Source organism: Sphaerodactylus townsendi, linkage group LG03, assembly GCF_021028975.2.
Source record: "Sphaerodactylus townsendi isolate TG3544 linkage group LG03, MPM_Stown_v2.3, whole genome shotgun sequence".
In the NCBI taxonomy this organism is placed as follows: Eukaryota; Metazoa; Chordata; class Lepidosauria; order Squamata; family Sphaerodactylidae; genus Sphaerodactylus; species Sphaerodactylus townsendi.
The window spans coordinates 59,922,110-59,946,347 of record NC_059427.1 but is presented as its reverse complement, the minus strand read 5'-3'; the positions used below and the strand labels follow the sequence as shown (position 1 = coordinate 59,946,347).

General features: G+C 41.3%; 1 protein-coding gene across 1 annotated transcript in view; it reads right to left on the bottom strand.

The window, feature by feature from the left end:
- ACAD9 (acyl-CoA dehydrogenase family member 9) overlaps positions 1-23,227 on the bottom strand; it is a 39,709-nt gene extending 16,482 nt beyond the window's left edge. Inside the window, exons 1-11 of the mRNA XM_048491790.1 lie at positions 23,050-23,227; positions 18,967-19,060; positions 18,149-18,250; positions 17,593-17,699; positions 16,696-16,796; positions 15,721-15,799; positions 15,179-15,353; positions 10,416-10,489; positions 8,874-8,949; positions 5,587-5,657; positions 3,129-3,248 (exon numbers count right to left, since the gene is read on the bottom strand). Of these exons, the coding sequence (XP_048347747.1) occupies positions 3,129-3,248; positions 5,587-5,657; positions 8,874-8,949; positions 10,416-10,489; positions 15,179-15,353; positions 15,721-15,799; positions 16,696-16,796; positions 17,593-17,699; positions 18,149-18,250; positions 18,967-19,060; positions 23,050-23,175 (1,125 nt within the window). The 5' untranslated portion in view covers positions 23,176-23,227. The remainder of the gene's footprint in view (positions 1-3,128; positions 3,249-5,586; positions 5,658-8,873; positions 8,950-10,415; positions 10,490-15,178; positions 15,354-15,720; positions 15,800-16,695; positions 16,797-17,592; positions 17,700-18,148; positions 18,251-18,966; positions 19,061-23,049) is intronic.
- Positions 23,228-24,238: the final 1,011 nt, after the last annotated feature.

The window sequence follows — 24,238 nt, the reverse complement described above, 5'->3', positions numbered from 1 at the left end:
AAACCCAACTTAAAGTCTTTGTCAAAGGTAGGCCTACATAAAAAAATAATAGCCATTTATACACCTTAACTCTACACCAGATCACAACTCTTACAAGAATATACTGCCTTATCCACCAGATCAAATACACGGCAACACCACTATAAATCTTCAGGGCTACTGCTGTTCTGACTTGGAAATTTCAAATCAGGACAAGGAACGACTCTCATGATCTTAAATACCACAAGTTTCTTGCTGAACTTCAGGATTCATTTTCACTTCAAGCAAATATCTTCATGGATGGACAAAATACACATAACAGTCATATCCACATAGGAGGAAGCCACAGAGGGAAAAGCAGACCAATAAAACAAGCACATACCCTTCTGCTGACATCCTTTGTTAATTATCACATAAATCCTCATATTAGGAGCTGGTCATGGGGTACACATTACACTCATTCTGAAGTCACTCCATTGGCAGACATCAGGTACCAGATTAAATCCAAAGTTACAACTATCTATATATATAAAAATCTAAACGTGTGTTTGTCCCTGATGGTCCCTGATGGTCTCTCTCAGAAGCTGCTGGACGGATCGCCCCCAAATTTTCACATGACGTTCCTCCCTGTTGCGGGCAGGTAATCGGACCTTCAAATAGCCGAAAGTCCATACCTGAGCCAGGTAAAACTTCTTTTTCCTGGCGCACCAGGCCAGGAAGCTGGCTGTATTTAACTGTCACCCTTAGAATGTTCGTGCAGCATGTCTGTGGCCTGAGAGGTTGATATGCCCTTACAATGTTCGCACAGATGGCCAGAGATGAGCACTGAAAATAGTAAATAGGTCCGTGGTGGCGAACCTTTGGCACTCAGATGTTATGGACTACAATTCCCATCAGCCCCTGCCAGCATAGCCAATTGGGGCTGTGTGGCGCTTTCCCTCCCTGCGCAGGGCCCTTGGGCAATGGAACCTTCCCTCCCTCCCTGTCCTGGGGGTTGTCCTCCCCAGAGATGTTCTTTTCCAATTGGCCCGAGGGGCCAAGAAACAATTTAGCCCACAGGGCGCCTGGTGTTGAAGGCTGCCCCCTCTGGCTTCTCCAGCTGTCTTTTCCCTAACCCCCCCCCCCCCCCGCGTGTCAGGCCCAGCCCCGCCGCAGTTGCCTCACTAACAGCCGGAGTTGGCTAGACAGCTGACGTGCCACACCCAGTTGCCTCACTGGATGAGCAACTGCTGCCTGACGGGAGGTGGCCCTGGCACACCCTCCCAACGCACCCTCCTCACGAGCTGTCTGGCCCTTCCACCACTCCACACCCCTCCCACGTCACCCTGCTGCAGCGGCAGCTCCTGAGCTTCCCTTTGCTCTCCCTTAAATCCCCTTCCCAGACTCAAAACCCTCCCCCTGCCCAGCTGCAGCGCGTCCCTGCCGAGCCGATCGGGCTCAGCTGCGCTCCGGGCACGGCCGGAGCTACGGAGCTTCGTTTCTTTGAAGCATCCTCGCGTCGAAACTTTGACGCGTTTCCACGCCGGTCCCGAGGAACCCCCCTGCCCAGCTGGCCTCAGGATCGCCGGCTTCAGTCCGGGCGCGGGGGCGGCTACTATCGCTCCACCCGCGCCCGGACAGGCTGATGGGAATTGTAGTCCATAACATCTGGAGTTCCAAAGGTTCGCCACCACTGAAATAGGTAATACTGTTAGGTAATACGACTGGAAGTGAAACACATACACACTTTGCTGTGTGAGACGTCAGGTGCGGTTCCCCCCCCCTCACACGCAGGTAACTTTCACTCTCTGTGCCTCACCCACTGCTACCACACAACACACATACTCTCATACAGATCCAGCTCATCCTCACACACCTCACTCAGCCCTGCCTCACATCCAACCACCACTTACCCACTTCCTCACCCATATTCACCACAGCTCTCTTTTACTAAAAGCGAGCTGGAGTTTGCCTTTTTCTTCTAAGAAAATCTGCGGGGTGGGGGCAAACCAACACTACCGGCTCCACTTCTTTGGCACATGGCCCTTTAAGAACGCAGGGAGCTGGCCTTGATCTGAGCGCCTCACCACCCTGCCTCTGCTGCCTGACTGGGACAGTCTGCTTGGCCCAGTTCTGCCTTACCCAAGCCAGGACTGTGCATGTCAACCAGCCTCATGGGACAGCGGAATTCGCACTCTGGACAGTTCTGCTGTGGAATGGAAAGGGTTACCTTATACTAAAAAAAAAGACAGCACCATATAACGATGTACATTGAAAAGGGAAAGAGAGATTCCATTTGACCACCCCAAAAGGCTATGCTGGGGATCATTGGACCTGCATGGACATTTGTGTGGGTTGCGGACTATGATGAGAGGACAATTGCCACAGCAATGCGTAGCCAGGCCCACTAGTCATGCATAAAGCCCTGCATGGCCTCAAATCTTCGTATCTCCAAGACCATCTCCCCTTCTATGTTCAGCACCACTCACCTGTTCAGAGAATTAAGCAGGTGCCACCTGGCAAATGGACAAGATCAAGAACTTCCCATATACATGCTTTACCTGTCGTGCCGCCCACCTTGTGGAATGGCCTAACTGGAAAGTCAGGAAGGTCCCACATTACTGTTATTCTGCAAATTATGTTGTTCGGGAAAGCTTACCTAGAAAGTTAACAGGGCTAAGCTTTAACAGCGCAGTTTCGGGAAGGTGCTTTATAAAGGGAAAGGGACTGTGGATTATACCAATGTGCACAGGACATACTATCCATTTTGCTGCATGTATTATCTTGTTATTTCATTGTTTTCCACTGACGTAACAGCATTTTTCTGCATTACATCCACACTCTGTATAGTGCCTAATAACCTACTATGTTCATTCAAGTTTTTGTAATCCTAGTACATTGCTCATCTGATGTCTACTCATATTGATCACATCAATCTACTCTTTGCTTTTTAGATTTCTCTACGTATGGATGTTGTAAATTTGCAGTGTTTAATCTACTCTGAGTCTCAGTGAGAAATCCAAACTGTAAGTAAAGTAAATAAATTAGTACAGATGCCTGTAGCTAGATACCAGTATTTCAGAAAAATAAGCATAAGCATAAGCATTTTATTGTCATTGTGCACGCACAACGAAATTTACAATTGTTGTGCACGCACAACAAAAACGTACCTTAACCATGGCTGCTTCAATTGAGCAATCTGGAATCCCTGGTTTGTCCATCATCCCTGCAGTCAAGTATGCCATGCTCTCCATTACGTATGCTTTTCGAGCCATAAGGGCAATTTTTTCCTGATAAAAGAGAAACAATTCAATGAAATGCCCTTTCATCTCTAAACCTTCTGGAAAACTGGCAACAGCAATTCAGAAATCAATAATTTCAGAAATCAACATCGTTTTATATAATGCACACACACACACACGGTATTTAGTGACATATATATAGAGCAGCTCTGGAAAAAGCCATCACTGGATCCACTGGCTCCTTCCAACTACCACCCAGTGTCCCACTTTCCATTCCAGGGTAAGGTGGTAGAGAGGGCAGTTGCAGAGCAGATCTAGGTTTCCTCAAGGACACATTGGTCTTGGACCCATTTCAATCTGGCCCTGGCTGTGGAATGGAGATGACTCTGGTTGCCCTCACAGATGATGTCTGGAGGAAGCTGGACCAAGATGGGTCAGCCCTGCTGTTATCACTTGATCTGACAGCAGTTTTTAACCTAGTCAATCACAATCTTTTGACTCATCATCTCACCAATGCTGAGGTATGCAGGTCAGCCCTTGAAGTGGTAGTGCTCATTTTTCCAGGGTTAGGGACAGAGGGTGGTAATTTGGGAGAAAACCTCGTAACATCATTTGTTGGTGTGTGGGATTCCACAAGGGAGAATTTGCTCGCCAATGTTATTTAACATTTATATGTGCTATCTTGCCAAGTTGGTCCGGAGCTTCAGGCTGGGTTGTGATCAGTCCACTGATGACACCCAGCTATATTTGTTGATGGGTAGCCAGCAAGATGCCCCCCCTTCCCAGATATTCTGGCCAGCTGTATAGGGGTCATGGTATAATAGCTATAGCAGAGTCGGCTGAAACTAAATCCATTTAAGATGGCCTATGGCTGGGCAAGGGAAGTGCAGATGGGGATAGCCAACTTCCAACTCTTCACAGGGTGCAGTTAACCCATATGCTGACCGTCAAAAGTCTAGGAGTGATCCTGGATGCCTTCCTGTCAATGGAGGCACATGTCACAAATGTAACCCACCAGGTGTTTTACCATCTTCACCAGACTAGGTAGTTGGCACCATACATGACCCAACCTGACAGCCACAGTGATCCATGCAATGGTCACCTCTAGACTGGATTACTGCAATTCACTATATGCAGGACTGCCCTTCAGGCTGCTTTGGAAGCTCCAGTTGGTGCAAAATGCAGTTGTCCAGGACCAATAGTGGACAGATATCCAGTTAGTGCACTGGCTTAAGGTGGAGCAATGAATCAGATTCAAGGTTTTGGTGCTAGCCTTCAAAGCCATAAATTGTCTGGGGTCTTTGTATCTACAGGACCATCTCTATCAATACGTTCCCCAGAGATCATTACTCTCCACAAATAACAACTTCTTGGTGATTCCTGGCCTGAAAGCTGTCCAGCTGGCCTCAACCAGAACCAGATCCTTTTTGGCCAGGAACCCAGCCCAGTGGAATGCTCTATCTAGTAAGACCTGCGCCCTGTGAGACTTTGGGCAGTTCTGCCAGCCAGTGGCTGAGGCAGTAATGCTTTTTATTCATTCAACTGGCCTTCCTTTCCTCTTCCTTTTTTCCTTCCCTATACGAATGTGAATTTTGGGGGAGGGAACATTCTTGATTGAATTGTTTATCCCTCTGAAGTGATTATGGTGCTGGTATATAGATGTCAGGGGGATGTTATCCAGGTGATTGAGATGCATTCATAGAAACACATAACTGCTTAAAACAACAAATTGCTGCTGCTATTAAGATATATGTAACCAGCCTGCTATATATATCCACTTCCATCTAAGCATTTTTCCTTGATCTTCACTTTATGGCTTCATGTACTTGTAGACTACTAGGCTTTCCCTGGCCCTCCTGTCCAATGGGAACAATGTTACATTGTTATCTCATGGGGCAGGAAGCCAGGTGGTTTTTTCTTGCCATCTGCTGGCAACCTTGGGGGGCCGTAGCTCCAAAGGCTGTTTTTCACAAATTCTTGGGAAAACGGGAGGGGGGGGGGTTTCGCTTGGGGGAATAAAGGGCACTGTGGATGCCAGCTTCATCAGAACTGGGTTTACCAGTGTGGTGCTTCGATGCCTATTCAATAAACGCTACTAATCAATACTTCAGAGTTCGTTTATTGGCTTAAGGGTCCAAGACCTAACAATAGATAACCATATTTTATTGATCTTACTGTTATATTTTAATGCTGTAAGCTGCTCTGAGCCTATATGGGGAAGAGCGGCCAATAAATCTAAATACACACATACATACCTTCAAGGATATGTAGATTTTATACAGTTTTAAACCAGGTCTACACACTTTTATATAAATATAACCCATTTTTTAAAAAAAGATTTAAAAACGTTTATTTTGAAATAAACAAGCCACAGTTTCTCAGTTACCTGAATTAATCCAAATTCACTTAGCTTCTTATTAAACTGTTTTCTTGTGCAAGCATACTCTGCAGTCATTTCTTTATAAAAAAGAAAAGAGTAAGAAATTAATCCAGCAATCAAATTCCAAAAATGTAATGCTTTCTTAACTACCTCTAAATTCTGAAAAGTATCTGTTCATTATTTTTATGGGCTGAATGTCATGCCTTCATTAGGACAGACGGTGTCTGTTTCTACCTTTGACTTACTACCATCACTAGAATAACAGCAGTACATATTCTGTGACTTGGAATTTGATGTGAGTTCCTATACTGAAACAGAAATCCTTTGATCAGGCTGAAAAAGTCTTTATGATAAATAAAACAGCATCTATAGTGAATTATGAGAACTGCATTATGCTGTGCTATTCTGCAGATTAAGCAGGGCAAATAAATCACAGAACAATCACACCAACAATGCAACTCTGCACAATGCAACTCTCCACTTATATTAATAAGCACAGGACTGCATTCTAAGTCTGTATTGTATTTATTAGTTTATTAATTTAAACTGGTTTTATGGTTGTAATTGAGTTTTATATTATTGAATTTTACATGTTGTACACCGTCCAGAGCCCTTCGGTGGTGGACGGTATAAGAAATCCAATAAATAAATAAAATAAGCAGTGCTAGGAATTAAACAACACTACCCCTGGAAAAGTATAGTTCAGGATGTAGAGGAGGGCACAATCTACTCCGAACTATCTTTGGGAAATAAAAATGAATTGCATCCACATTTTGTGTGTTACATGTTTTGCTGAATGTTCACTGGTGTTTGCAGCAATAAACATTGCAAAATATGAAACAGAAATACACATTTCTAAAACAGTTACCAATACTGGCCAAATGGGGCTCCCTGACATTGCATCTTTTCAAATTTTAGCCTCCACTTCAAAGTTCCAGTGATTATCACTGCAAACAGCAATGCAATCTAGTGTGTGATTAAGATCAAGACCACTTTGTTACCCAAACTGGTTCTTGAGGAGAGCAATTAGTTCCACTTTCTGGAAGATGTTCCAGAAAAGGATAACACAAAATCTTGTCTGTGTGTTCAAAGTAGATCTCAGTAATGATACCCCAAAATAAAATAAAATAAGAGCAGAGAGAGAGAGAGAGAGAGAACGAGAACGAGAACAAGCAATTGCAAACACAGAAATACCTTTATTGTATACAAAAAAGAATAATGCAGAGAACCTATACAAAGTATCTGAAAACTAATTTCCCAACCACGCACTCATAGACACATAATCACACACACACAGCAGCAAGAGAATCCACCTTATTAGAGGGAGAAGGAAGAAACTGGGAAGATTCAGGAGGGGGCATACAACATTAAATCAGGTTTGAGATTTAAAGAAATCCAGGGTGTGGTTTAGCAGAGGTCTGACAAGTGAAGAAAGAAGCCAGCAAAGCAAGGAGAGATACCGTGGAATGCAGCAGGGGTTTCCAGCCAGAGTTCTAACCAGCAGAGATCTGGACTGGAGATCTGAGGAACAGTTTACTAGGGCTTAGAACAGTTTACTAGGGCTTTTTTTATGGATGGAAGGTCCTGGGTCTGGTGGAGGGTTTGGCAGTTCCAATTTTGAATTGGGTCAGGATAAGAAGTCTGAATCGTACTAGCAAGTTTAAAGTTAACTGTTGTCATGCTTTGACAGGCAGAATTAGGAAAATTACCTCAACTAGGCTACTGTGGACCAGATGTGCATGGGCACAAAGACTAGGAAGAGGTAAAACAATTAATGGCATTAATGGTGGAGGGCAACTTAATATCTCAATTGCCTTCCTTCAGTGAGTCAATGACCCTGGGCGGGGCAGATATCTTTTGCTATGTGAATACACTGGGTAATGTCCTCAATATAGAAAGGTCTTTTGTTCTTGAGAAATGTTTGTCATGAAACTGGGGAAGACTGCACTTAATCCACTTTAATTCCAGCAACGTATTATCTCATTCCTGGGACTCTTCAGTGTCATGGCTGAACTCAGGTGTCTTTCTGACACTTCCCAGGTTTTTGATACCTTGCGCTTAGGCTCAAAAAAGGCTGTACATTAAAACAACTAAATCCAAAGAAAAAATGGGGGGCTTTTTTTCTGAGGGGTCTCATCTGTAGGAGGGGGGGGGGGTCCTTACAATAAATCTGTTTTAAAAAGCTCATTGGTTAATCTTCAGCCAGTTAACTCTCTTTCTACCTAAGCCACTGTACAAGGTTATTGTGGGGAAAAATGCAGAGCCATGTATGCTGCCCTGTGTTCCTTGAAGAATGGGCAGAATAAGTGTAACGTAAATATCAATGTATGCTCAAGTAGGATTTTTGCCATACAAGTGTGTACGAGCTCGCAGAGAAAGGGAAATGTATGTATCTATTTACTTAATGATCCAGAGGCTAATGGTCCACAGTAAGTTGTGCCCTCCCTGCCCAACTTCTTGCTTCTGGCAATAGCTGCTTTTGTTTAATATATTCCTTGGAGCAGTTACTTACAGAAAACATGTTTCTCTCCCCTTGGGAAGATTTATGTAGATTCCACCACCCATCCCCTTATCTATGCTGCCCCTTTCCACCTACATTTTAGATATCTAGAATTCATTCAAGTAACATTTTACACAAGAAATCAGTACACAGTTTATCAATCATGCAGTTGCAATTATATAAATCTATCATGATATATCCATGCAACGATGTGGACAACCTAATATTGCCTTTCATGATCCATGAAAAATCTCTTTAAATGTTTTTAAGAAATTTAAAAAGGAAAACCCCAAGAGCTATAGTATACATAAATTTATTGTCAACTGACTGTATTGTAATGGGATTCATTTCCTCTACACCACTTTTAGTTATCTACATTCCAAGTTCCTCCATTTTGGAAAATACTCTAGAAACAGGGAAACAGCATCATCTTCCAAGTTCAGAGCAAGATGCTATGTGACATATACACTAATGCCTGTTTTTTACTCTTATTGAGTGATGTATGTTACGAAAAATCTTGACTTGAAACATGGAAGGTAATGGTATGGAAAGTTTTTGTACAATTTCTCTGTGATGCAGCTAAGAATGAATTGTAGCATTTTATCTAAGTTTCCTACATGGAATTAGGGTGCTTTACATGGCTTTCATCTCCTCCTTTTCATCCTGACAACCACTCTGTGAGGTAGGTTAATCTGTGCACATAATACAAATTATTTTCTGTAGACAGTTCTGTAGACACAGAACCAATACAGACACAGAACCCTATCCAGGAACATATCATGCTTAGTCTTACCTATCAGTTTCTTGAGCATTCCAGCAGATGCACTGCCCATGCTGAATCGTCCACTATTTAAGATATTCATAGCGACCTGTAGAGAAGATAAGCAGCCTTTATTCAAGAAACAATGCTTGGGATTTTTTTTTAAACCAAGCTGGCTTTCTTTTATTTGAGGCCCAGCTGTCAATGTGTTGTTTAGCTACATGCAAAGCCCTTTATCTGCTGCACACAGCATTCACCAAACAATACCAAGAACAATCTGATTATTTTCTCCTGAAAGATTCCTATACTTCATTATCGAATCACTGCAGTCATTTGGGTGGGTGGGTGGGTGTGTCTGCGTTCTCAGTCTTAGAACATGAGGTGGAAAGCAACAACAGGCAACTAACAAACCCCATTATAAATACATGCCAATTTCTTCTAAATAATGTAATTGCGGTCAATGTAGAAGACAAAATTGACTCAGCTGATTAAACTTTAACCTGATCAAGTTACAACACTGCAAAGGAGATGATGAATTTAAGGTCAATGACCAATATTATTCAATTTAATTTGTACTTAACTGGTTGACTGACAAAATAAATAGTGCTGAACATCTTACAATAACAGACTAAGATGTTTTATGTTTTGGACAGCATAAGGATATTATTATTATTATTATTATTATTATTATTATTATTATTATTATTATTATTATTATTATTATTATTATTATTATTATTATTATTATTATTATTTAAATTTAGTGTACCGCAATTGCTGGAATTCATTAATGATCATTGTGACATTTTGGGGGGGGTTAATGCCAGCAATTGACATTTCTGCCCTACTACATCTTGAAGACAAATAGTCTATCCACTTAGGAAAAAAACATGAGAGAGATGCAGGAAACTCCCAGCTGCCTTAGTCCCAGGGCTTCCAAGGGATTCTTAGGCTCTGGTGAGTCCTTATGGAAAAAAGGTTGAGTAGCTGGGGATGGCCACTGAAGAGGTTGTTACACAGCTTCACTGTTTTAACTAGACAGAAATATATCCCTGGTGAGTCACATACAGCCGAGAGGCAGAGAATCAGAAGTTAACAACCTCCAGTTACCTGAATAAGGAAGTCTCAGAAGTCTAACCATCTTCAAAAAAGGTCAGATACAAAAAAACACATATCAGTCAAATTCCTGTGTTGATTATGCTGGGACATTCAAAGCTGACTATATTTTCTACAGATCTATGAATTCTGACTATCAGCAATTACCCTTCACATGAGCATTCAAGTGTGGAAGTTGTGTGCAATTTCTTTACTTTCAATGGGATAAATCTTCAAATTGATATTTTTCTACTAATAGAAAATGGTAAAATTAAGAAAAACAATTCTGGGGAAAATTTTATGTTGTAAGATGGTGACCACTTTTTTAAGTATTCAAGGTCATGGTTGGCAAACAAACCACTTTTTAAAGCAGTTTGCTTTGGATGATTACCCACTCAAATTCTAACCTCCATGAAATTCCAGTTTACCACAACTTAACTACTCTACAGTCTGTGCATTCAGTTATTTCCTGCACCTTACCTTAAATCCTCCTCCTATCTCTCCAACAACATTCTCTATCGGAACTTTTGTATTTTCAAAGTGAACTTCACAAGCTGTAAAATAAAGAAGACTATACTAATATTGCTGTATTTTAGGCATCAGTGTTTAAAGCATGACACAATTTCATTTCTAGCACCAGATGTGACTAGAAGTCTGTTTGTATTAACTTAATATTTTAATGTTAAAATATTTACACTCTGCCTTTCCTTGCATTTTAGGGCAGCTTAAAATAATAATAATACATTTCAAGTTCAACCAGAATAAAATAACAGTGAGACTCAACCTTTACTGTTAACTGAATTCCCTGGATTTTTTCAATCTATGCAGTTTCGCCTGCTCCTCCTCTACCCAATTTTGTTTTTAACTATAACAGAAATCAACTTATATTAAAATGAAGCAGGTTATGCTCCTAAATTCCCTGCAATTCTAAGCACACTCAACTGAACAGCACAGGAGTTACCTCTGGCCTGGCCTGCTTAGGAATGTTCTCTGTATCACTTTGAGAAACTGAATTTTAACTGGATAGAAAGAAGCGGGCAAGAGTCATGCAGTTCCCTGGTCTGCTCTTGAAACTAAGTCCTTCCTACAAGGTTAAGTTGATCTACTTTGCTTAGAAGATTAAATTGACAGGTTAGAGACAATATTCTGTAAGGGGAATAAATATTACTATGTCCACAGTGTGCTATGCAAAGTAGATGCATGGCCCCTTCATTAAGGTGCCATATAGAAAAATATGAGTTAACTATCACATGAAATGATCCTCCACTGTATCAGCAATCATTCTAAAGCTATAGGGAAAATGAGACCAGAGAGATCCATTAGTTCCCACTCACCACCATGGGTAATGCTTACAGAACTCCAAATTGGAAGACTGCCAAGAAATGGGAACAAAATTTTCTTCTGAAGTTGAATAATACTGAAACATATTTACTTGTATTACCCTTTTCTTTCTTGTTTTCACAGTTTTACACAAATGAAGGAATGTACAAGGACTTGTAGGGACATCTCACATGCCCCTTCCCTGAAAGCCCCCATAGCCTCTCCCTTTCCTCTACTTCCTTCTATCATTCGCATCTACTAGCCAGACTAACTTTATCTGCCCTCTCTATCTTCAACTTTTCCTCCTTCTAGCACCCTCTTCCCAGGAAAAATCTGTCCAACTGCACATTGGAAAACCTGCAAGGCCTTGCAGGTGATACCTTTCCCTTGGATCTCCTCTCCACACTATCTCCTCTTTCCTTCCTCCTAGCAGCTCCCATATCCTTTCCTTTCCCTGCTTCATTATATCCGCCCCACAAACCAAACTGCTTTTTATCTGCCCTCCACCTTCAGTTATATTTATTTATTTAACACTATTATTATTATTGTAGATTTCACAGCTGCCAGATCTTTAGCTGGTTGTTGGCCTTCATTACAATTCGAGCCTCACCCAGAGGCCTAGGAAGTTGCAATGTATCGGCCTAGAATTCGTGCGGATCCCAGCAGGGCTGCTTTCTGAATTTGACAGATGTTAATTTTGTCAGTTCGAAGATGTTTCAAGTGCTGCCCTAGTGTTTTCGGGATGGCGCCCAGCGTGCCGATTACCACTGGGACGACCTCAGCTGGTTTGTGCCATAGAGGCTGAAGCTCGATTTTCAAATCGTGGCATCTAGTGACTTTCTTGTGTTCTTTTTTAATGACCCTGCTGTCATAGGGGACTGCTATGTTGATGGTGCCCACTTTCTTGTCCTCGATCACAGTGATGTCTGGTGTATTGTGTTTCAACACTTTGTCCATTTGGATTCGAAACTCTCACAGGATCTTGACCTTCTCATTTTCCGTTACTTTCTTTGGACAATGTTTCCACCAGTTCTTATCTGTTCTTATGTTGTTATTCTTGCATAAACTCCAGTGGATCATCTTGGCCACTGAGTTGTGCCTCTGTTTGTACTCAGTCTGGGCAATCTTGTCCTTGATCTTCTCCAGAAATTGGTTGTGCAGTGCTTTGTTGTGCCAGCTTTCAGTCCTCATTCTAATCACATTTTTTCTGTATTCTTGTTTGGTTTTCTGGGTCTTCAGCAAATGTCTGTTCTTTACTTCAATCAATGCCTGTTCTTGACTTTCATTCACATAATCGGCCAGCACATGCTTCTCCTCTTCCACTGTTTGCTGTACTTGCAGTAAGCCTCTGCCACCAGATCTCCAGGGAAGGTATAATCTATCGGTATCACTGAGTAGGTGTAAAGCATGGTGCACTGTCATAAGCTTCTGAGTTTCTATCCAATGCATCCAACTCAGCCTGTGTCTAGTTGATGATTCCCGCAGTGTACCTGATGAAGGGTATGGCCCAGGTGTTGATGACCTTGATGGTATTCTCGCCATTTAATTTAGATTTCAAAATTTTCCTGACCCTCTGGGCGTATTCTCTGCTGACCACAGTCTTCATTTGCCTGTGTTTGATGTTATCTAGCTGCAAAATGCTCAGGAATTTATAAGCTGCCTCGCGGTTGCACTTGATGAGTTGGTCGTCAGGCATTTCTATGCCATCACTCTCGGTGATCTTGCCCCTATTTATTGCCACAGTAGCGCTCTTTTCCAGGCCAAACTCCATTGAAATGTCTTTGCTGAATATTTGGACTGTGTTCACTAGTGACTGGATTTCTGTGTCTGATTTCCCATACAGCTTCAAATCATCCGTGTACAGCAAATGTGAGATTTTTTTCCAACTCTTTGGCCATTTGATATCCCAACTTTGTTTTCTTTAAAATTACTGTTAGTGGGATCATGGCAATGATAAATAGTAAAGGTGGTAGTGAATCACCTTGGAAAATTCCTTGCTTAATGTTGACTGTTTCGAAGTTTTCATTTCCGACTGTCAGTTCAGTTTTCCACTGTCTCATCGCTTTTTCAGTGAATACTTAAATGTTTTTGCTGATGCCAATGGTTTCCAAGCATTTCATGATCCAACTATGGGGCAGTGAGTCAAATGCCTTCTTATAATCGATCCAGACCATATGCAAATTCGTTCTTCAATTCTTGCAGTTCTCCATTATCATTTTGTCTATCAGGAGTTGATCTTTTGTACCCCTGCTCCTTCTTTTGTTCCCCTTTTGCTCCTCTGGCTATCTGCTATTTGCTTCCAAGAAGTCCATGATGTTATCTGCTATTATGTCGGTGAGCAGGGAGAAGTTTGAGCATCGTGGTGTTGCTCCTTTGGCTGGATCTTTCTGAATCAAGTATGTCTTCCCAGTTGTTCGACATTTATCGATTTCACCATTTTGCATGGCTTCACTGAACTGCTTGGGTATTGTTGGATGCAAACTGGTTAGGTAATTGAGCCAGAAGCCATGCAATTGATCATGTCCTGGTGCTGTCCAGTTTTTCACTTTCTTGCTTTGATTTGTTATTATATCAGTTGTTATTTCCAGCTCTTGAATTTGTTTTTGGCCAACATCTTTCTCAAAATCTTTTATCCATTGCACATTCCTGTTGTAATCCTTCTCACTTTCCCACAGATCTTTCCAAAATTGAAGTGTTGCATTTTTCTCTGGTTTTTTGCTTTCAACATTGATTTTTGTGTTGAGGCTTTGGTAGAAATGCTTACTACTACTACGACGACGACGACGTTAATTAATTAGTTAATTAATTAAGTATATCGCCCCATCCCCAAAGGGCTCTGGGCAGTTTAAAACAACAATGATAATACAATAAAAGCAACATACAACTTGAATAAATACATTAAACTCTTATAATATTCACCTCTTCTGCATCTTATTTTCACAACAAGCCTGTGAGGTATGTTAGGCAAATAGTGTGTGACTGGTCCAAAGTCATCCAAAGAAATTCTATAGCTGAGTAGGGGTTCAAACCAGTGGTGGGATCCAAAAAATTTAATAACAGATTCCGATGGTAGTGGGATTCAAACAGTGGTGCTGCCGCACACACGCACCTCCAGTCACTATTGGGCAGGAAGGTTGCTTTAGTAACCCCTTCTCAGCACTCAGAAAAAAATTAGTAACCACTTCTAGAGAAGTGGTGAGAACTGGTTGGATCCCACCTCTGGTTCAAACCTTGGCCTACCAAACCCAAGTGTGAAATTTCAAGAAGTGGCTACTATTGAACTGTGAGGGTAATTAATACAAGTTATGTGATAACAACTTAACCAGTGGTAACTAACAGGCTTGACTCCCAATGAGTCATCCCTCAAAGGTCAAAATGGAAAGAACCTTGTCCCTCCCCCTGGCTTTACTAACAGAAATAACACCTGAATGATGGCAATTCTGTTGTGGTTGCTTAGCAACAGACAACGAAGGCTCTCATTTCTTCAAAACACAAATGCTCTTTTTATCATTCTGTGTAAGTTCACCCCCCCACCCTTTTTGGTTTTTATTTTTTAGATATTAGATGTTTCTGGATTTTTCTTAGTTTTTAGAAAGATCTGTGTTGTCTGCCCAGAGTCCCAATCTGTAGATTTAAATATCCATGGATGAGACCAAATTGAGATTTAGACATATTGATGGAAATCTGAAGTCGATATAGCAGCAAAGACAGTCCTTTAACTAAGCAACTTTAGAAACAAAGATTTATAACCACAACTGGTTAGCAATCATTACAATATGCAATGTTACCAACAGGTAACAGAGAAAGAAGTCCCTCTCAAACATCTGACAAAATGCAGCTGACAAGAAGAACCTAGATTTCTTCATATATTCCCCAGGTCATAATTCTGCATCTTCTCCAAGCACTTTTAATGTGGCTCTTACTGTTAGATCCTCGAATGCCTAGTTTATCCTCTGGTTTTCCATTAGTGATCCCACCAAAAGCTCTTTCCACGATGAAAGCAGTAATTTTGTCTTTGGTTGAACCATCTTTGTCAACCACCTCTGTCCTTGCAAAGACGGTAAAGATATCTGCAATACCACCATTTGATATCCATATCTGCAATTGAACAAGAAAGAGGCCCTTCTGCAATGCTTTTAATTATGTCACAAAATATATGAGTTGAGTGACAGATTCTCCGCCCCCTCCAACCCATACTCTTTAGTACAGACTGCTTTTGAACAAGCCTTGAGCTGAAAAAAGGAAAACACCACTCAGAGAACAGATCCCACATCCAGGCAGAAAACTTCACTTCTTCACTCGTTAACCTTAGCAAGCAGTTATCCCTCCAAATTATGATAGTTTTTTTAAAAATTTGGATCTTGTTCTCTTACTAGCTTTCCCTTTAGTACAACTGGATTAGGCAAAACTATGAGATCAAACTGACAAGCAGAAAAAATAATCTCTCTTTTCAGCAGATAAGTACCTTGGAACCATTTAATAAAAAGCTCTTGCCATCTTCGCTCAAAGCTGCTCTAGTCTGAATAGATGCAGCATCACTTCCACTAAAATATAACAAAAAAAGAGTTTAGTATTTGAAATGAGCAAAAGAACTCAATCAAATAGGCAATAGCCCAGATCCCAGGAAATAAACAAAAGACTTATATTTTCGCCACAAGGAGTTAAATATCCCAACAATTATTTACGCAAACAATTTTCTGAACAGTCTCCTATATTGCTTTTGCAAACAGTCACGACAAACGCTTTCAAAAATTTCATTGTCTGCAAGTACCCCCCCCCCCCCAAACTTGCAAGCTTAAAGGGGATGACAAGGTTTTTCTTCTGATGCATACACATTCAGCCATAATCAAAAGGATTGTCTAGGATGAGATATCCGCAGCTATCATCTGTGATTAAGAAATGTAAATAGTCATCTTCCAGTATCAGCTTGGTGCAGAGTGGTAAGCTACAGTACTACATTCAAAGATCTGCTCCCAAAATGAGTTTGATCCCAACGAAGTCAGTTTCAAGTAGCCAGTTCAAGGTTGAATCAGCCTTCTATCCATCCATGTTTGATAAAATGAGTTCTCAGCTTGCTGGAGATAAAGTGTAGATGACTGGGGAAGACAATGGCAAACTACCCCATAAACATAATCTGCCTAGTAAACATTGTGATGTGATGTCTCTCTATGGGACAGTAATGACCCGATGCTTGCACAGGGACTACCTTTGATATCAGCTTACTTCTTGTTAATGAAACTCTTGCTGGAAGTGATAATACAAATTAACATTTCTACCATGTTTTAAAGTATTCAATTACCTTATCTTTCTGATAAGCACCATACAGAAAAAAGTGAGATGAAGTGGAATATGACCACCAACTGAGATCACATTAGAGAGACCTGGTTTGTAGCTCAGTTCCTAACCAATACTGGCAGCTCTTTTAAAAAAAACATCTTACCTTCCTGGCTCTGTGAGACAAAATGCTGCAATGTGTTCCCCAGACGCCAATTTAGGTAGATACTTTTTCTTTTGCTCTTCAGTGCCTGCAATAAGGATCCCCTGCAATAAAACCAAAGCAGGCCACTTACTGCTACACACCAGGACATACACAAGCAAGTCCTCTTGCATTTTTCTTGATTTAAAATAGGTTAAAAAGCAACGGTTATTTTTCAGGTCTGTAATTAATGAATGAGCACTAACTATATGTACATACATTGAGTTGAACTGTTGTATCACCTTCATTCAGGTCAGAGGTCCAGGGTACCAAGGTAACATTCCTTCATGTTCCTTTCAGTGGCTAAGCAGTGAGGATCATAAGTCAGTCTTAACCTTTTTGTAACCACCTCCAGCATCTTGGCTACTTGTTGCTTGTACTCACCCACGTTCATTTTAAGCATTTCTCATTGGACACAGAATTCTGAACAATTTGGTTGTTACAATGATTCAGATGCTTAGATAGGCTTTCCTTTTGAGCACAATCAAAACAATTTACACCAGTAAAAAGTTCATATCAGTTCATCAAGAATTGAACAATTAATATGTAAGATGCTTATCAGTTTACAAGACCTGCTATCTTTAATACTGTTTGCAACAGTACTTTATTTACACCACCACACCTGGAGAAATATAAAAAGAGGCTCAGCAAATTTCACCTTTATTGTTCAACTTCTGTTCACATTTTATTCCACTGACACCTTATCAATACACCTGTTGTCCACTTGGTTCAAGGGTTTTCCCTGTTACTGAACAGCAACAACTCTGGTAATATCTTGGGGGGGCGGGATGCAAGTGTAGCCTTGAAACACTAATACTGCAGAGCTTAGCATAAGAATGATCCTAAGAACTGGAAAGTTACCTTTAGTCCTATAGCTTGGTGAGCTGCTAACGTTACTGCAATAGCGCCATCTTGAGAAGTAATTTCTCCCAAACGTGCATACATAGTATTTGAAAGACCAAGGCCACCTGTTAAAAGGAATCACATCTAACTAACTGCTCACACAAGAAGCTGTATTGAAGTCAATTGCATTTATTATACATTTTTCAAAAAATGCATATGCCTGTGGCATTCCAGCTAAACATGTGAAACCCACCCAGATTAAAGGGTTGTGTTGAGATCAACTGCTGCTTCATTGTGCCAGTATTAAAAGGTATTTTTCGAGATAGAAGACCAAATAAAAAGATCCACATACGTCAACTAACTGGAGGTACATATAGATTTTTTTCCCACTTGCAAAAACAACATGCCCCAGAAACAGATTACTTGCACCCTTTAAAGAATTTGAAGCTTTATACAACTTGGCGGAAGGAGTACTCTGAACAAAAACACAGTTTAAGGAACAAGGTTGGTAATATAATACTTGTGATGGGGCATGGCAGAAGATAGGGTTGAATGTGAAAGATATTTAACTCACCATATTCCTCTGGAATCTGTATGCCAAAGAGTCCCAGGTTTTTTAGTCCATTAAGTGTCTCCTGAGGAATTTTAGCATCCTGGTCGATTTTCTTAGAATCCACTGAAAAAGAATAAGTATTAACTGAACAGCATAGCTGTACTCTGTTAATTTAGCTAAAACTTATTGATGGAGATAAACCCTGACAGGAGTCAGATGATTTTTTAAAACGGTTTGCTACTAAGAAGCCAGCAAGCACCAGAAGAGGTCTAAGCTACTCAGTTAAATTGCTTTTCATATGATCAAATCCCAATGCTAACCCATAAATCAACCAAAGTATTGACCTTCCATAAAGTGGAGCACAGCCAGGCAACACCATTTAAGCAAATTATTTTAGCACCCAACTGCATCATGACAGAAAGACATCTGGGCAATCATCTCTTCTACACCACCACGAGAAAAATGCATCGAATGCTCAACATAACAAAGCAAATGAACATATTTTAAGAAAAAATCTCAGGAGCTGCTTACACATGATAGTAAAACTTCTTACTCCTGAAATATGTCATACTTTCTTCTTTTGGCTGACTGTTATGATGATTATTAACGTCATTTACACCCTACATTTCCCACTAACACTAACCATAATACTAATAACAGATTACAAAATATGAAAAGAATTTCAATCGGACAGAAAAGATCTCCATTAAACAATGCAGCAGGACAGGGATTACAGGTCCTGGAACACAATGTAATACAAGCTGCAAAGTTTTATCGTTAATAACATGGCTTACATAAGAATACACATAAAGTCTTTATGAGAAGAAAAGATAAAATACCTTCTTCACTGAAGAATTTTTCTACAGGCTCTACGAACTGGTTAATTTCCTCCAATTCTTCATTGCTAATCTCAGGATAAGGAAAAACCTCCTCCTACAATGACAGATTTTAACAGGATTTTAAAAAAAACTTTTTAAAAAGGTTCACATGTTGGATTTAATCCACAGGGAGCTTTACCAAACAAACTGTGCTGTCGCTCAGTTCCAGGCATTTCCCAAAGAGCTGCTCCTAAAGCCTATGTCTTCTGTTATTAGCTAATCTCAAGGGAGAAAATATCAATGAGGACAGCATTTCTTAATGGTAAAATAAGCACACTTCTCACATAGAAAGATTATCTCAGTCTAGGATTGGTAGTGGCATTTGCAGCGATAATTTTAGGTATACCATCTGACTTCATTCTCATGTTTATATTATCAAAGTCCCATTCACAACTCCTGATGCTGATCCCCTGATCTCTTTTTTATTGACAGCATTTCTGAATAAGGATGAGAAGGAAAAAGTTGCTATCCCAATTTTATTTCCAAGGAAGTTAAGCAGGAGGGAGGGAAAGAGAAGACAGCCAAGTTACTCCAGCAGGTGTACAGACGGAGTTAATTTGGACAGAAGTTAGCAACTGCTTTCCACATTTCCAGTAAGACTTGGGTGCAGTTTCTGCCCCACCTCCTTCTGATCTGTTTATTCCTTCTACAAGGTAGGACAATAAGCTACTTTTTACCAGAGGTGTAGGGGTGGGGGAAATGACGCCCAGGGCAAAATGGTGCCTGCCCCCCCCTTACCTTAGTTTAAAAGCAGCCTGGTGGGAACTACACTTCCCAGGAGACCTTGCGAGCCCCAACTCCTGCAAAGCTCACAAGGTCTCCTGGTGTGTGTGTGTGTGGGTGATTTTCCATCCCCACCAGCACATGCATGATGACCCCCCTGTCCCCTTAAAGCTATGCCTCTGCTTTTTACCCAATGTGTAGGTGTCACAGTGATTTGAGGGAGAGATGAAAAGGCCAACCACAAATCATGTCAAAAGGACAACAACAGAAGCTCTACAACAGCTAAAAAGTAATGAGGGTACTGCATGCTCCCCTCATGAAGATTAGGTATCTTTCTAGGTGCAGAAATATATATTGAATTTAAGAGTCGTGTATGTCTACAGCTTGCAAGACTTGAGCAAGGCTGTTAACAGGACATTTTGGAGAACACTTATTCATAGGGTTGCCTGAGTCAGACATTTTAACATACACATGTCTTTAAAAACATTTCATTCAATCTAAGAGAAAATATTTCACAGGAGTTTTTTCAGTACTCTCAAAATTTTATCAGAAAAATTGGAAGAAGGGGAAAGGCCTTGGAAAATCCCTGAAATCAACTGTTCCACCACCCCTCAAATTTTCTGCCCCCCCCCCCGCCTTCCCTGCCCTGCTGCTGGGGGGGGGGTGTGTGTGTGTGCTTTTTTTTTTACAGCTCAGCAATTGAATATCATCTAAGTTTGTAACAATATTTATATTTTTTGTTATTTACAGTCCACCTTTCTCACTGAGACTCAAGGCAGATTACAAAATTTAATCAGCGCAATCAATAGGATGAATCACCTAATAAGCAATTTAATAAGTCAAAGAATTGCAGACATTTGACATCTGAACAAGCATAAGTATGGTGTAGTCACCAATACAGAACACAGTATTACATCAGTTGAAACACAGTGCACTTTCCTGGAGCAATATGTTGTGATGTAGCCCTATTTCCTTTCTAAAAATGCCCTTCTAACCAATTCTGTTTTACATAGTTTGATAAATGTCAGGGCCACAGGACCCTTCCTGACCTCCTCCAGCAGGCCATTCCACAGAATTAGGGACCATTACAGAGAAGGTGCATGTTCCGACAGTTGTTGATCTTGTCCATCTGCAGAACCTGCAGAAAGTCCTGTCAGATATTGCAGTAGGACATAGGTGGGGTGGTGGTCCTGCTGACATGAGGATTCAGGGTTCCGTATGTGATAACCAACAGCTTGATTTGAACTTGGTGACTGATGGTCAATGGAGTGGCCCCACTATTGATACAATATGGAACTTTTGCCTAGCCCCCAATATCATATGAGATGCAGCATTCTGCACCAACAGAGTCTCTGAGTTAATTTAGAGGGCAAGACTATGGAGGATGCATTACAGTAGTCGTCTACTAGTTCACATAAATACAGGTGGCCAGATTAGCTGAATCAAGGTTTGGGCTATCAATATCATCACCAACAACTTTATTAGGCATTTATTGCACCAGTTATAAAACATGTTTACAAAAAACCCCCAAACAGTTTATAAAAGCATGAAAATAACATTGTCAGTGGCATTACCTAGGGCAGTGGTTCCTAACCTGGGGTATGCGTACCTTTGCTACTATGGGGGTACAGTTTTAGGAAAATGGATTGCCAAGGGGTACGCATGTGAAAAAAGGTTCGGAACCACTGATCTAGGAATATGTTTGCAAATCCTTAATTAAGCTTGTAGGCATCTGGTTACTTGTTGAGTAATAAAATAATTCCTATCAGATAAAAGATAAACCACCATCTGCTGAGGTTTAGTACTATCTTCCAGGATAAACTAATTTGGAAAAATGCACTTACATAGCTGATTTAACTTGTTTCTCCAAAGGTAATACTGGTTTCAGCAAAACCCCTAGGCTTAATTGAGCCAGTAAGGGTCACCCGAACCCCAACAAAAAAGGGAAGAGCTCAGACTTTCCTATCAGTATTACTTCATTTTGCCTAGGTTCAACTTCGTTTTGCTTACCTTCAGTTATTTAACCAGGCAGGCTGTGTCTCAACATGAATAATTTCTTCTGAATTCCCAGCTTCCATTATTAAAAGAAGCCTACACTCTTCTGTTGCAGAGGTTACTATTTTCTAATGAAAGGTGATAATTCAGAGAATTTGTAACTCATGATAACTGTATAAGAACACTGAATGCTAGTTAACTAACTCCACCCCCTGAAAACTATGGAGAGTCTGGGGTGAGGGGAAGAAATGACTGCTGCTAAGGAATCAGGGCAAGGAAATCTGCCATGTGGAAGCCAAGTTGCCACTGTGCTGTGTTGGCATTTGCAGCAGCAACAGATACATTACATATGCTTGTCGTGGTGTGGAAGACTCCAGTGTGTTAAAGATCATGCCACAATCATCAGCCAAGAAGCATTAGTGACACAAAAGAGAAAGCGTGGCATCTTCACAACAGGAATGTAAGTTTTACAAGAGAAATGTGAACTAGGAATGACATGTTTATATGTTTTCTATTTAGTACAACACCGTAAAAATTACTCTACATTATAATGGAACAAAGGAAACAAAATCATGTTCTACAAAACATATATAAGAACAGTATCACTATTCAATTGCTTAAGAACAAGTACAAACTCATGCTTAAAAAACAACAACCCCAAAACCTCTATCAGAGAAGAAAATATTGGATGCTTTAACTACATAAACTTCCAATCCCTCAAAATCTTGGTGGTGGAAAGTGTTGTCAAGTCATTGCCAACCTATGGTAAAGCCACAGGGTTTCCTAGGAAACAGATGTTCAGAGGTGGTTGGCCATTGCCTGCCTCCGCACCATGGCCCTGGGCTTCCTTGGTAGTGTCCCATGCAAACACTAACTAGGAACAATCAGATTAGCTTCCAAGATTTAACAATATCAAGGTAGCCTAGACTATCCGGGTAGGGCCTCAAAATCCTACCTTTACTTAAAAAAAAAATCTTTTAAACAAAAGATTATTTATCACTTTGTTATTCCACCATTACTTCAAGGAGCTTGGGTGGTATACACGTTTCGACTCTTCTGCATTTTATTATCCTCACAAGAACCCACAAAAGGCTGAAGCATGTGACTGGCCCCAGGCCACCCAGCGAGCTCCATGACACAATGACGATGTGGGAATGGCTCTCGCTGATCCCAGCCAACACTCAAAAGGTAAAGCCATGTTGCCTCCTGAGAACACAGAAGGTCGGCGGCGACTGCGCGTTATAACCGCGCTGGGCGGAAAGTGCCACGGCAGCCTGTGGAGCTTTCAGGAAGGACCAGACTGACGAGCCGCCCGACCAGCCTCACCTTCCGAAAGTTGCCCAGGAAAAGTTCCTTGGCGAAGGAAGGCCGAGGATAGGCGGTGCGGAACTGGCGGGCTCCGGCAGGGAAAGCGGCGCGCGCCACTCGAAGGATAGCGCCAAGCCCACTCATGCCTGTCACTGACTCGCTCTCTCCTCGCTTCGGTTGTCGCCGACTTCAGCATGAAGCTGGCGCAGTCCGATGACGTAAACATCGGGTGTAATGGACTACTCTTCTCCACCTGGCCGTTGCCATAGCAGTTGAAGGGGCAGGCTTCTGAGCGAGCGCGCGACCCCTGCCGGATGGCTGAGCGGCCTCCGGCTATTGCCCATCCCCTTTCCCCGGGCTCCTTTCCCCGCTGTGCTCTGCAATATGAAACGTGATTTGATCTGCGATGTGAGTAGGTGGGGAAGCGGAGGGATTCGCGCCCCTTTCCCTCAAGTAGACCCCGTTTGCCGCTCACCGAATTGCGTCCGGTCCAAGTAGGAGTGCAACGTAATCAAAGTTCACTGAAGAGTACATTCATAGAGTCAAGGCATTTGCGTTAAAGGCTGAAAAGAGCAGAAAGAGGATGGAGGTGAGGGACCTCTTCCAATAGTCTCAACGGTACCCTTCTGCTTTACCTTGGACAGACTACATACATGCACACAAGAACAGATGGACACAAATCTGACATTAAAAATCACAGTAGTCAATTAAAAAAAAATCTTCAAGGGTGTTTGATTACTGTTTTCTGAGGAAACAACTTCAAAGGGAGAATCCAGTATGAAATTGCTGTATTAATCTTGACAAGAACTTTGTGGTTTCACTCCTTATCAGCACTAAGTGCCAAATGTTAATTTGTTCCACTTAAAAGCCTAGAACGTTCTGATTGGATGTGCTATTCAGGTTCCATCCTGCACTTTCCTAGATCTGGTTACTTTAACCCTACTTTGCCTATCTATCAATATTTGGAATTGGTTCCCATCCATTCAGAGTGGACTGAATACTCTTTTGATGGGATCTTTTATTAAACTGGTTTCTCCTTTTGACATCTACCCCCACCCCCAGCCTTTCTGTTGTTTACAGAGTTTAATACAAATTTACCAGTCTTATGGATGCCTCTAGTCTAGTGAAATGAGTAAAGACTCAAAACAGCTTCTGCAGGAATATATGTTGTTAGTCCCAGAAGTGCAACTGGACTCCTGGTTTTATT